General features: G+C 44.4%; 1 protein-coding gene across 12 annotated transcripts in view; it reads left to right on the forward strand.

Annotated features, from left to right (window-relative positions):
• The window catches only part of AOPEP (aminopeptidase O (putative)), a 362,088-nt gene that overhangs the window by 240,396 nt on the left and 107,620 nt on the right, over positions 1-14,072 (forward strand). For 11 of the 12 annotated variants that reach the window (XM_055349953.2, XM_055349961.2, XM_063696576.1 and 8 more), the window contains one exon: positions 2,522-2,565. The exons of the other annotated variant lie outside the window; for it this stretch is intronic. In XM_055349953.2, the coding sequence (XP_055205928.2) occupies positions 2,522-2,565 (44 nt within the window). The remainder of the gene's footprint in view (positions 1-2,521; positions 2,566-14,072) is intronic. 12 annotated transcript variants of the gene reach the window in all.

Below are 14,072 nucleotides of genomic sequence, written 5' to 3' on the forward strand. Positions count from 1 at the left end.
GTAAAAAGTTATCATTACAAGTACTTGGACTTTTTTTTTTTTTGAGACGGAGTCTCTCACTGTCGCCCAGGCTGGAGTGCAATGGCGCGATCTCGGCTCACTGCAACCTCCGCCTCCCAGGTTCATGCAATTCTCCTGCCTCAGCCTCCCAAGTAGCTGGTATTACAGGTGCCCACCACCACACCCAGCTAATTTTTTGTATTTTTAGTAGAGACGGGGTTTCACTATGTTGGCCAGGCTGGTCTCGAACTCCTTACCTTGTGATCTGCCCGCCTTGGCCTCCCAAAGTTCTGGGATTACAGGCGTGAGACACCGCACCCGGCCCCTACAAGGACTTGGATTTTTAAGAATCAAAAATCCTATCCACAAGCCAGTGAGAAATTAATCTACAAAGCTATCTATTAAGATATTAAATTTATAAAATAATATATTAGATCGTGATAAATAAATGTCTAATTCAACTTTTTTGCAAAATAATTTTTAAGTAATAAAAATGATAACTAAGAACCTTAAGCACAAATAATTCTTTGCATTCTAAATACTGCTCTTGTTTCCTTTGGTATTTTTCTCTATATATCCACTGCAGGTGCAAGGAACGACTTCATTTGTGAGGCATCAGTCAGTTTGGGGTTGTCCCCCCGCTCCCATTTTCTTTGCGTGGTCCATTTTTTTAAACATTAGTTTTATTACTGTTTGTATTGTTATTTCACGTCAAACAGCAATAAACAAGTAAAGTCTCAGAAGGAGAACAGACATTACAAGAAATAAATATTTCATTAATGCTTTTAATGGGGAGATTTTGTCTCCGGAAGAAATGGACTGTGACCACCCATGAACATGTAGAAATCAGACAGCCAGCTTCACTAGTGTAGTGGTAGCTGTATTTCTGTGTGATGATAGAAGAAGAACACCTTGTCATACAAATGGTTTGCAGATTTCTATTCCTCTGTAATTCTAGCTGTTCTGTAACGTGAAGATCTGTGCTACTGCTTCCATCTCACAGTTAAATGGGTCTCATCAGAGTCCTGTGTGAAGTCTGTGTCTGCAGACTTGGTTCTATTGGGAGGCTTCGGTCTGCAGTTAACTGGGTGTCATCAGAGTCCTGTGTAGAGTCTGTATTTGCAGACTTGGTTCTACTGGTAGGCTTCAGTCTGCAGTTAAATGGGTGTCATCAGAGTCTTGTGTGGAGTCTGTATTTGCAGACTTGGTTCTATTGGGAGGGCTTAGTCTGGAGTGACTCTTGTCTGTCATGTTTGGGCAGACCCATTTTAAAAGATTATTTTCTATTTATTAAAATAAAAACTTCAAGTATAGATCTTGTTACTGAATATCATCAAGTTCCAAGAAAGTTAAATATTGTTCTTGTTTGTTTCATGTTCTGTATTTATCCAAAGTATACAAAGTATATCTTATTAAATCTTCAGATGAGGAAAGGTTGACACTAGGATTACACACTTAGCAAATAAAAATACAGAACAGAAAAATCAGTAAAATTCAAATTTCAGTTTAATAGCAAATAATTTTTTAATATAATTATGCCCCCAATTTTACTGGGCATCTCTTCTTATTTGACAACCCTAGTTAAGAACAAATCAAGATTCCAGAATGAAATGGGCTGGAAAAGGGGGTCACAATATTCACAGTACAAATTAAATATAAACGAACATTCATATTCGAATTTTTTAGGTCTTTATGCTTTTGTGGTATGTTTTAAGAGTAAATAAGAGATATTTACTAAAACCTTTATTGATGAAATTATGTAATGTTTGGGACTTGGTTCTATATAACACAGGAAGAGGGAAAGTGGATAGGGCAGGATGGGCTGTGCATTGATGGGTATGTGAAAGTTTTGTCTACTTTTGATTGTGCTTGAAATTTTCCATAGTAAAGGAAAATAAAATGTGCATGTGTGTATGTGTGTGTAAGCCATGCCTTTAGGTTTAAAAAACTAAACATCTCAAATGTCCAGTGACCAAGGACTTGTACAAGGGCATGAGGAGAGGCTACAGATGGAGGCAGGGGCTTGTGAGCCACGCTTGGAGTTGTGGACATCTTTGTTCCTTGATGGCATATTTATCATCTTGATATTTATCTTTACCATTTGGTAGAGCAACACAAGAGAGTTGCAGTTAGTTCCTAGACTCTAGGAGTACAGGAATCTCTAGGGAAGGTTCAGGAATTGGAGGCAATGGGGGAGTAGAGAGGGATAATGCTTTACTTGATGGCCAGCCTTTTGAAAATGGCTAAACACAAAACAAAATAGACTGTTGGATTAGGTCAGAATAATAAACATTCCACTTTTTAATGTGTTCTTGGTTTTTACAAAACAGATCTCTTTCAATGATTTGATTGAAACCCTGGGAAATTAATAAATTGAGTCTATAGTCTTTTAAGTCAGCATAGGTCTAGCTTCTCTAGCAGGTGAACTGTCAGTAGCTGGGAGCACTCAGCCTCTGGCATGGTTCCAGGCAGAGTTATTTATTGATGGACATCTTTAATGGTTTGCTTTTTTTAATCCCAGGATTTCCTTCAAATGCTACTGGAGAACATTCCAGAAGAAAAAAGGTAAGGACCAATTTAGGAATTAAGAGCCCAGTTTTAATGTTAAAAATGACATTGCCATTGGTTGGCTTGTCACAGCCTAGAAAGCTCAGTCTTTCTGTCTAATAGAGGCAGGGACCTAGTTCTGCCAGTGGGAGTACAGGATCATCAGCCAAACTTTGGGATGAGCCCCAGTGGATATTGGGAGCCAGTGTGCACGACTGAAGATCCCCAAAGTCAGGAGCCCCGAAAGTGATATGGGAGGCAACCCAAGCGCAATCTGTGGCCTTTGCTGCTGAAGAAAGAATGGAGGAGAGGAAGGTTAGAAAACTCAGGGTAGCTCCAGTTAATGTGGCTTAATGCAAGGAAATACTGTTTAATTAAAAGAAAAAATATAGTATAGTAGTAAGAGCTTGGGATATAAATCAGGCTCTCCTAGATTTTTAAACCCAGCTGTGCCACTTCTTTTGTTTGTTTTTTTGAGATGGAGTATCACTCTGTCACCCAGGATGGAGTGTGGTGGCAAGATCTCAGTTCACTGCAAACTCCGCCTCCCAGGTTCAGGTGATTCTCCTGCCTCAGCCTCCCAAGTAGCTGGGACTACAGGCATCCACGACGCCTAATTTTTGTATTTTTAGTAGAGTCAGGGTTTCACCATGTTGGCCAGGCTGGTCTTGAACTCCTCAGCTCAGGTGATCCGCCCGCCTCAGCCTCCCAAAGTGCTGGGATTACAGGGGTGTGCCACCACACCCCACTAATTTTTGTATTTTTAGTAGAGTTGGGGTTTCGCCATGTTGGCCAGGCTGGTCTCAAACTCCTGACCTCAAGTGATCCACCCGCCTTGGCCTCCCAAAGTGCTGGGATTGCCACTTCTTAACTGTGACATTTGGAGCAAGTCACATAATCCCCCCAAATTTTAGTTTTTTAACCTATCAGGGTTTTAGAGAGGATTAAAGGAGCTAGCATATGTTTTAAAAGTAGGTGTTCAATTAATGATTGGTGTAGATAAATTATAATCCTCTGTGTATCAGGCACTGGATCCAGGATCTAGTTACAGAAATCATTTAACTCTTACTACAGTGCTGTTCAGCATCATCATGATAGTGATTATTATAAGCCAACACTGAAGTTGAGCACATACAGACACTCATTTAATCCTCAAAACAACACTATTTGGTCCATGATGTTTTTATCCCGATTATACCAACAAGAAGACCAAGATACTGAGAGGCTGAGTAAGCTGCCCAGGATCTCACAGCTGTATGCAGCAGGCTGGGATTTTAGCCCTAGCAGTCTGGCTCTAGAACCTGTGCTCTTATCTACTATGTTACAAATGGGGAAACTGAGACTCCAAGATCACTCAGCAAGCAAAACAGCATAGATGGAATTAGGCCCATCTGGATCTGGCCCGTGTTTTTTCAGTACACTGCTCAGCACCAGCTCACTGCCCTGGAAGGAGGGAGATTTTCATTTTTGGAGGTATCCAGTTTTAGGCTGGCTGACCACCGACAGGGTTTGCAGAGGGGTCCTAGAACCAATGTTTGGGGTTAAAATACGCTCATTCCAACCCTCTCCTAATTTCCTATCTTGATTTAGGCGTTAAAAAGTGAATACCCTGAAACATAATTTCTTTTTTTTTTGAGACTGAGTCTCACTCTGTCACCCAGGCTGGAGTGCAGTGGCACGATCTTGGCTCACTGCAAGCTCCACCTCCTGGATTCAAGCCATTCTTCTGCCTCAGCCTCCCGAGTAGCTGGGACTACAGGCACCCGCCACCACGCCCGGCTAATTTTTTGTATTTTTAGTAGAGATGGGGTTTTGCTGTGTTAGCCAGGATGGTCTCGATCTCCTGACCTCGTGATCTGCCCGCCTTGGCCTCCCAAAGTGTTGGGATTACAGGCGTGAGCCACTGCGCCTGGCCAACATAATTTCTAATAGCAAAATTGGTATTCAAACATTAAACGGAGGCATCTTGAGAAATTAAACATTTTTTGAAGAAGAGTTAACATTGCTTGCCTCATTTCTGACCCACAGTTTTAGCTATGTTTTTATGCATGGAACAGATTTTCAAGTGTGGAAATGAATTCTTTGACACAGACATAGACTTAGATTCATGCAGGGCCAGTAACCTCCATGTTGATGAGCCTGTCTTATAGGCAGTGTGAATTGGGTGTCTCCAGGGTACAGTGTCAGGGCTTATGCTACCAGACTAGGTGCAGGAGATGACATGCAGATTCAGGAGAGGATCCAGGGCTCATGAGGACGTGGAGGTTTTGTTCTAAGCATTGGGTTTTTGTTTGGCTTTTTCTGTGTAAACTTCTCTTTCACCTTCCATTCAGAGTGGCTCCAAATTCTTTCTTCAATAGTGGAAGTATTATTGTTAGTCAGGTTTTTCAATACTTAATAGTGGTCTGTATTTGTGGGTGCATGTGGTATTTTGGTGCATGCATACCATGTGGAATTATCAGACCAGGGCAGCTGGGACATCAGTCACCCCAGACATCCACCCCTTCTTTATGTTGGGAACATTTCACTTCCTCTCTTCCAGCAATTTTGAACAATGCAACAAACTACTGTTAGCTTTAAACACCCAACTGTGCTATCAAACAGTAGATCTTACTTCACTAACTGTGTTTTTATGCCCACTATACACACACATAAAGCAAGCCAGGCATCATAAAGGATTAACATACACATATTTGATAAATTTCTTTGTTTCTACCTTTTCATGTTCATGCCTTTTGATGCTGAAGAAATCTTATCCATGGAGGTTGCGTGGGGCCTTAGAAATTGGCCAAGATTTCCAAGGCCCCACGCAGTCTCCCTGGATAAAACTTTGTCTAAGTGTTTCAGGAGGCTGCTCAAAGGAAATGTGGCTTGTTTTGGGAGGTCTGAAATGTTTTCAGATTTACTGTCTTGAAAAAAAAAAACCAGACATATGGGATTTCTTCATGCAAAAATCCCATCACATGTGGCTGTTAAGATCAAGAAGACAGTTTACCTGCAGGATATATTTTTTCCTTTTCTTCGTAACTACCCCGGAATAACTTTTCAGGTCCTCTCACAGAATGAAGCAGTTTCCTTAGGAACTAAAACCGAGAAAAAAAGAAAATTAATAGAAATGGTGTATTACTTTCTTAGACTGTTACCAAAGTCTGTTTCTGAGTGGTGACTATGCATTCTTTCAAAAGAACTTCTTAGGGCATAAATATAGTAATTTTCACTGAAGCAATAAAGTGCATTTTTAGTTTTGGAGGTCTCTCTTTTAATCCTCTTCCTAATAAGGTTATGGAGTTCATTTGGATGGCCCCTGAGCCCTCTAGCTCTGGGGGAACCTGGATTTTATCATTGTGAATATTTATTGAGGCTGCACACTGAGCCCACAAAGAGACTTTTGTTGTTGTAATTGTGGAACTTAAGAGCAGTGTCCCTGTCTTAATGGTGGCCTCCAATCACCAATCACATGCCTTTTGATGGGATACCTCTCCTGGTTAGGATCACGTTTTGTCTAGCAGGCTTAAGCTTCTTTTTTAAAAAATCTCCTTAAAAGCTAAGGAGATTTCATTTTTACAATGAATTGATTTCAGCAGGTATACCAGAATATATTTTGAAATTCAAAATCTTTTTGCCTGCTAACTAATCTCAGAATCTAGTTCAGCTATTAAAACAGACTGTTTACCCTGTTAGTTGTGCGACATATTGTACCAATTTTATCTAGGTCTCCAAAGGCCCCACACCTACCCCCCGGAGCCTCTAATCTTTGGCCTCTGTTGCAAACTGATCCTTGGGCACATCTGTTAGGCACGTGAACTGTTCTGATGAAGCAAGGTTTTTCAGATTAGACCAGTCTGTCAGTGTTCAGGGGCCGGCACTCTCTAGGCCTTACTGCCTTTGCATTGTTCTCTTGCTTTGATTTACTCAACATTCTCTATTGAGCATCTCCCACACCAGGCTTTGGGCTGGACACTGGGGAACCTAGAGGAATAAATCCCATGAGTAGCCCTAGGAGGCTCCTAGCCAACTAATGAAGACGAAACAGAAACAAGTCATTATGAATCCATGTAGGAAGTGCACTGCTGAGGTTCAGAGTCCTGGGGACACAGAGAGGGTCCATCAGTCCCAGCTCTGAGCCTTCAGGCACCTGTACCTCTAACGGGCTTAAGGAAGGCAGTGCCGTCAACAGATTGGAAAGACACCTGCTGAGGGCAGTGTGGCAGAGAGATGGGGGCGGAGAGGACTGGAAGCCAGGAAAACAATTAGAAACCAATAGAGCGGTTCAGTCAAGAGACCTGGAGAGGTGGAGCTGTGGCAGGGATGGTGACCGTGGTGGTGGGTTTGAGAGTAAATAACGACCAAGGCATACTTTAGAGTTGCCACAGAAAAGACTTGGTTGACTGGTTGTGAAAGTTGAGTCTGACCTTTCTTTCTTAGCCACTAAGTCACACTCTGAAGTAGCAGTGGAAATGCAGGAGGGCAGGTGTTTGGGGAGTCTGGATGGGGCAGAGGGAGTGAAAGGGGCAAGCATTGGAAGGCAGAAAGATGCTGTCAGGTAAAACTAAAAGGGCTCAGAAGAAAACCCAGACAATCCTGAGCAGCAGTCTCTCCTGGTGAAAGAGCCCCGTGGAACGCCTTATGCCAGTGTCCTTGCTGCCTGGTGTTCCAGTGTTAGTAACAGCTGCCACTTCTTTCCTTGCCCATCGGTTACTGTGTTTGTGTGTGCATGTTCCTGTGTTTGTTTTAATCTAATACTCCCCCACGGAGCTACACAGTACTTGTTTTATAAGTGTGACCTCAGCAATCTTTATTATCTACCCAAGCACAAATGAATTGTTTTGATCAAGAAAATAAATCAGCTGGGCACCATGGCTCATGCCTGTAATCCCAGCACTTTGGGAGGCCAAGGCGGTCAGATCACTTTTAGCTTAGGAGTTGGAGACCAGCCAGGCCAACATGGTAAAATCCCATCTCTACCAAAAGTACAAAAAATTAGCCTGCATGGTGGTACGTGTCTGTAGTCTCAGCTACTCGGGAGGCTGAGGTGGGAGGATGGCTTGAGCCCAGGAGTTTGAGGCTGCAATGAGCTGAGATTGCACCACTGCACGCCAGCCTGGGAGACAGAGTGAGACCCTGTCTCAAAAAAAAAAAAAAGGAAGAAAATAAGTAACTCTGCACAGCTTTGAGATCCACCCACATGTAGAGAGGGAATTTAAACATGTAAACTAAATGTAAACATCGACACAGATGTAAATTGAATTCCAGAAAAGGGCATTTTCCATTCCAGACCCTGAGCTCTGCAGTTTCTGCTGCCTTACCTCTATCTAGTTGCACTTCCCAATTCTTTAAGTCTGTCATTTAGTTCATGTGAGAATTGCTGGGGCTGTGTGCTTCCCTTCAGAGGCACTGACAGACTGTGATCTTTAGGATCTCAAGAGCTGAAGACAGGAGCCAAAAGTGATGAAGACATTTCTCTTGATCAAGCAACACGTTGATAGGCACAAGTAGCAGATCCATCCAATAATCCCCATTCTTGTCACCCCACCTTGGAAATCAACTGAGCAAGCAAATACAGGCATGGGCAACACCGTCTTCACACAAGCCTGTTGATTTATTTTAACTTTGTAAAGAGATGAACAATTGGTTACTTTCTGGCTTTACACACAGCTTGTTTTTCTAACTAGTATCATGCCAGGTGGTCAGCATATTCTCTCCCCTGCCGTGTTAACTAAGTGTGACCAAATTTATAGCTCCGAGGAACTGGAGACCATTGACACTCAGAGTCGCCCTATAGGATGTGGGAGTGCACCAGGGAACAGTCAGCCAGAGGGCAAAGCCACCTGCTGTTCCTCATACCCAGGAGGCCCAGGGCTAAGGCCTGGGTTTCAGTACTGAGGCAGAAAGTCCGCGCTCACTAGTACGGATACGCAGGACTCGCAGTCATGGGTCTGTGTACTTTTAGCTCTCTGTATAAAATCAATTTCCATAGTGATCAGACATGCAGAAGAGTAATTTCCTGTAAGTTCTGGGTCCTGGCTAAGTGGAAATGCTTCTGCTTGTCTGTTGCGATTATTTAAGCCACATGACCTCAGAGGGAAAAAATTCACCGTTGGCTTGGATTCTGAGTATCTTGATTTGAAAAAGTCAGCTTTTAGTTTAACCACTGCGTAAATCCAATCCCAGACCTAAAAATTTTACCTGCAGTGTCATTTCAATAATTATGCTCCAAACAGCAGAACCTGCACACGTCATGTTTCTTCCTGAGACCTACATCCTGTTTCTTCCCTGAGCTACCTGCATGCTATGTTCTTTCTACAACATATTAGTCCATTTCTTCCCTGAAAATTAAACATTGTCCTATGGTGTCCCATGATTCCTTGAGAGATAAGGCCACTCATAGTACCTTAAAAATTTTTGTTAGCAGCTGGAATTAATGCTTTCATCTTTCTCTTATAATTTAACATCTTATTCCACATTAACAATCCCCAAATAGGGCATGATGCAGTGTGATGTCGACACTGATACTGGAAGTTTAGAAATCTGGATTTTTTTCCTTTGCTGACTTGGGTCAGAGTCCTCCTATGCTCCTGTGCTGAGAAGCCACACAACAATGGACACTCACTTCACAGGGATATTATGAGAAATGAATAATGGTTATAAGATGCTTCGAACCTTTCCAAAGAAAAGTGATCTGAAAACACATGTTCTCTTCATTCACGGAGAGGGCCTTTTGCCTCTGGATGCAGCTCATTGACGAGCTCTCCTGCTCTCACACTTTTGCCCCTCCCAAGGGTCTCCTGATCTCTTCAGAAATGTAACCGAAGGGTTGACAAACAGGGCAACCACGCAGGAGCCAGGCTGTCTTCAGCAGGAGCCAGGCTGTCTTCAGCAGGAGAGATTAGTGAGAGGGGGAAGTCGGCATGGTTTGGAGCAGGCACAGGCCCACCCCTTCTGCCAGCTTGTCAGTTCCATAGTAGAAACCCGTGTGTCATGAAGCCTGAGTTTAGCACAGAAAGAAAAGCTGGGGTTTCATAGCCAGGCACCAAAGGTTCAAATCCCAGCTCTTCAAGTACCATCTGTGTGGCCTTGGATACATTTCTCAATTTCTTGGAACCTGTATTTGTTTGTCTCTAAGATTAAGACAATAATATTGGTCATTTGGCTGGGTGTGGTGGCTCATGCCTGTAATCCCAGCACTTTGGGAGGCTGGGATCATTTGAGACCAGGAGTTTAAGACCAGTTTGGGCAATATAGTGAGACCCTGTCTCTATAAAAGATTTCAAAAATTAGTCGGGCATGGTGGCACATGCCTGTAGTCCCGGTTACTCGGAAGGCTGAGATGGGAGGATCGTTTCATCCCTGGAGGAGGAGGAGGTTGTTGCAGTGAGCTGAGATTGAACCACTGCACTCCAGGCTGAGTGACAAAGTGGGACCCTGTCTCTAATAATAATAATAAGTAATAATAATATTGGTCTTGCACAGTTATTGTCAAGTATAGATGATACTCTGTCTATTGTGTCTGGTACACAGTAGGTGTTCAATAAGCAGTAGCTTCTACTTTTATGCCTTTTCTTGGCAGTGGATAGAGGACTTTTTATTTGTTTCACTTTTAGTGCCACTGTAGAATAGTATCTGTGTGTGCAAGTACTAACTGTTAAAGCAGAATTTGCCAATGAACTAACCCTCTGAGTTGGCCGAAGACTGTGGCACAGGCAAATTGTATGCAGCCACATACTTCCTACGGAAAGTCATCCTGCAGAGATTCCTGGGGCCCACTATCTGCACAGTGTCTCCCAACCCTGCAGCTGGACTGCTTCAGTGGTGCCCTGCAGATCCGTCCCCTGCACGCCACATCCATGTGGGCCACTCTCGTTGCCTCCTGCAGAAACATTCTGCAAGTTCTGGTGTGGTCTCCCTGCCTCCAGCCTCTTCTCCGCTTTTTCTTCCTTGACTCAGTTCTCTGCCGTGTCCCTCTGCAGCTGTGCTCCAGAGCCTCCTTGACAAAGGCAGGGCCCGGTAGCAGGGACTGCAGAGTCCCCACAGGACCCCCTGTTTTCTTTCTCAGCTCATTCTGGAGGCCAGCCCCACTGAGCTGAACGGAGTCTGCACACTACTGCACTGGCATTCCTGCTCCTGCTGTCTTTGCCCCGATGTGCTTTTCTTCCATTTCTATTGGCTTTGCCCCACCAGGACCCAGTCATGCATGGCTTTCTTAGGAAGCCTCTCCTGATGCACCTCCTCTTTTCCTGTTTTACCTATCCCACCTACAGCAGTGGTTCTTCAACACCTAGAGGACCATCATCTCTACAGGCGCTGGTAGCATTCTGCCTGGTGTATATTACACATCCCTAATCGACAGTCACTCCCTGGGTTTTCCCACCCCAGCCTTCCACAGAACCTTTGCCCAGCAGCCATCCAGCGAATGTTCGCCACATAGAGAATGTTGCCTGTTTTTCAGTCTTCTCCGGTGAAGACTTTGGACCTCACTTAATAACATTCCAGGGCTCAACTCCCCAGCCCCCACTCCATGCCACCCCTAGAGAAGCATCTGTAAGTGAAAATTCCCCAAAGGAAATTTATGTCCGTGTCTTCATATTCACTCCCCCATGCTGATGCACAACAGCTGTTCACTGTCTTTTGTAAAAATCACTCAAAAACAGCAATTAAGTCGCTCCTCGGACTTCTCTTCTCTGGGATATTTAACCTCAGTTCCCTTTACCTCCCTTGTGGGCTTTTCCCCTTTTGATCGTCGCTATTACTTTCTCTAAGTCCTTTCCAAATTCTGCATCTTCCTCTTAAATATCTTATGGGAAAGGTGGAGACTTGTTTTCAGTTCAGAAGACAGCCTTTTTTTTTTCTTTCTGGGGGTTTGAGACAGGGTCTCACTTTGTCCCCAGGCTGGAGTGTAGTGGTGTGATCCCGGCTCACTGCAACCTCTTCCTCCCAGGCTCAAGCCATTCTCCCACCTCAGCCTCCCAAATAGCTGGGACTATATGCACATGCCACCATGCCCAGCTAATTTTTTTATTTTTAGTAGAGACAGGGTTTTGCCATGTTGCCCAGGCTGGTCTTGAACTCCTGGCCTCAAGTGATCCTCCTGCCTCAGCCTCCCAAAGCACTGGGATTACAGGCGTGAGCCACTGTGCCTGGCCCAGAAGTCAGCTTCTTGCTCTGGCTTTCCTGAGGATCGCTTGAAGGATGGGTGAAAGGAGCTTTGGGCTCAGGGTTCTGGGCACAGAAACGTGCCTCTCTGGCTGGAAAGGAAGCCAGCCAGTGAAGGACACTTTCTTACCTGTGCACAAGTAAGCTTGAAGTTGCTTTATTTTCTCATGAAATGTGTGAAGATGGAGGTAAGACAGATTTTATAATGTACACTGAAAGCAAGGCTGCCCAGTGGAAGGCCTATTCTTGGTGGGTATGAACACACTGTCCCCACCTTATCTGCTGCTGGACACGCCACTGGAGAGGACAGTTCATTTGGTGGAGGGGTCAGGTTCCTGCCTGCAACCCTGAGCAGCCCTGGGCTTTCAGAGCTTGTGGAGGCTTCTGCAGTACTCTATGTCACCTGCCCTGATTTAGAGGCACAGGCCTGTTTTCTTCTCGGACCTTCTTCATTGGTGTTTCTCTCTAGCTGGTCAGTTAGCCCCACTGCTCTGGCAAATTGCTACTGCCCATTAAGGGAATCTCCAGCCTTTCTCCCAGGTAAATAAAGCTTAAAAAAGAACAATGACCTTATAGAAGGTGCTCTGAGAGCTTCCTCCTCTCTTCAAGTCTCCCCTGCCTCCACCACACACACACGGACACACGTGCACACATCCATGCATGCGCACACTCCCACACTCTCATAGCTTACAGGGGGACTTAACCATTTGCGCTGAAGCTGATGCTATGAAAATGACCACTAAGAAGCAGTGGAAGGCCCAGCGATGGTGGCACAGGCCTTTCTGTGAGGTCTGCCCGGTAATTCCACTGAGTCTGGGACCCTGGAGGACCTAGAGAGGTAGTCCCCTCCCCTTCTCTTGCCTGCTAATCACACAGAAGGCCATCATCTTTCATATGAACTCAAAGCCCTTTTTCTGCATAAGCCCTCTTTCCCTCCATGAACTTTTTCTGTTTTGAAATAGCAATTGCCTTTTTAAGCAGCCTTTCCTTTTGCCCTTGGCTAGGGAGGACGAGGGGCACTAGTGAGCGACCAATAGGGGAAAGGAAAGGAAGAGAAAACCAGTCAGTCCCCTTTTCCTCCAGCCCTCCCAAAGCCAACCCCTCCTTCCCTCCCTACCTCACTACTTCCCCGTCTGCAACACCACCCACAGGGTCGGGGAGGGGTGCACTTGGCCTTCCAGTTCCTTAACAGTGTGTGTAACACTGTATCTTTTCATAACTTCTAGAATTCCAAAAGGGAGGGAGAGAGCAGGTATATAGTTACATACTTTTACACATGATGTAGTGTATAATACATTAAGATTTAAAAGAGGCAGAGCTTAACAACTTGGAGGTATCTTGGTGGAAAGGTGAATATTATCTTTAAAAGGAATGATTTTAATGAGTGTACAATTAAATGTGCGTTCATTCATTGAAAAAAAAAATGAGGATCCTCTTTCATACCAGGGATCAGATCTCAGATGGTTTCAATCCAACGAGGAGACAGTAACTAAGTCGAGTAGTCGAACAAATAGTCACAAAGTCGGGTGGAGGCTGTGAGGCAGAGAACAGGGCGTGTGACAGATGTTATGGCACTGGGGAGGCCTTGCTTCAGTCTGGGAGGAGGTCAAGAAAGGCCTCTCTGTAAGCAGAGATCCTGGGTATGAGCAAGAGTTACCTGGAAGAGGTTGAGGGGATGGGTGTGCTTTAAGCTGCATTAGCCAAGGAAGACAAAAGGACACAGCCGGAGATCTGGTGATCCTAAATATACTGAAGACTTAGTGATTTTAAGGAGTACTCAAGTCAGCGGGGCATGAAAGCAAAATAATTTCAGCTGACTTTAGATTGGACATATCAAGCAATGATAACACCTCAAATAAAGCAGAACGGGGCCCGGTTGAAAGGAGACAGTGGAAGTGGTCCTCATTCATTGCACCTGAGCCTCTCTGTGGTCTGATAGTGATTTGTATTATTTTTGCTTGTTGTAGTCCATCTTTCCTATAAAGTGCAGATTTCGTGTTGACGCACTCAATGCCATGATGTTCAGATTTCACTTTGTTTCGCTACTCTCCAGGAAGCAGCCATGCCTGATGTGTGCGATGAATATGCCTTATCCTCCCGAAACTGGCTTTCCCAACCAAATAGTTCCTTTCAAAGCACTGAAAGCACCTGTGATGCTGTGCCTGGGTCCTTAGATTTCATCATGCATGTTGCTGTGGGTGAAGAGGAGCGGTCTCATGTGACTGGGCTCCCTTCCACACTTCAACCCAGGGGAGCGCTGCCCTTTCTGTAAAGCACGGGCACTTCTGGAAGATCGATGCTGTGATGTACCCAGTTAGAGAGAACCAGTCTGTGTAATAAGCGCTCTGTAACTTTTTAATCCTTTACTTTTTGTT

This window comes from Gorilla gorilla, chromosome 13 (genome assembly GCF_029281585.2).
Source record: "Gorilla gorilla gorilla isolate KB3781 chromosome 13, NHGRI_mGorGor1-v2.1_pri, whole genome shotgun sequence".
Lineage (NCBI taxonomy): Eukaryota > Metazoa > Chordata > Mammalia > Primates > Hominidae > Gorilla > Gorilla gorilla.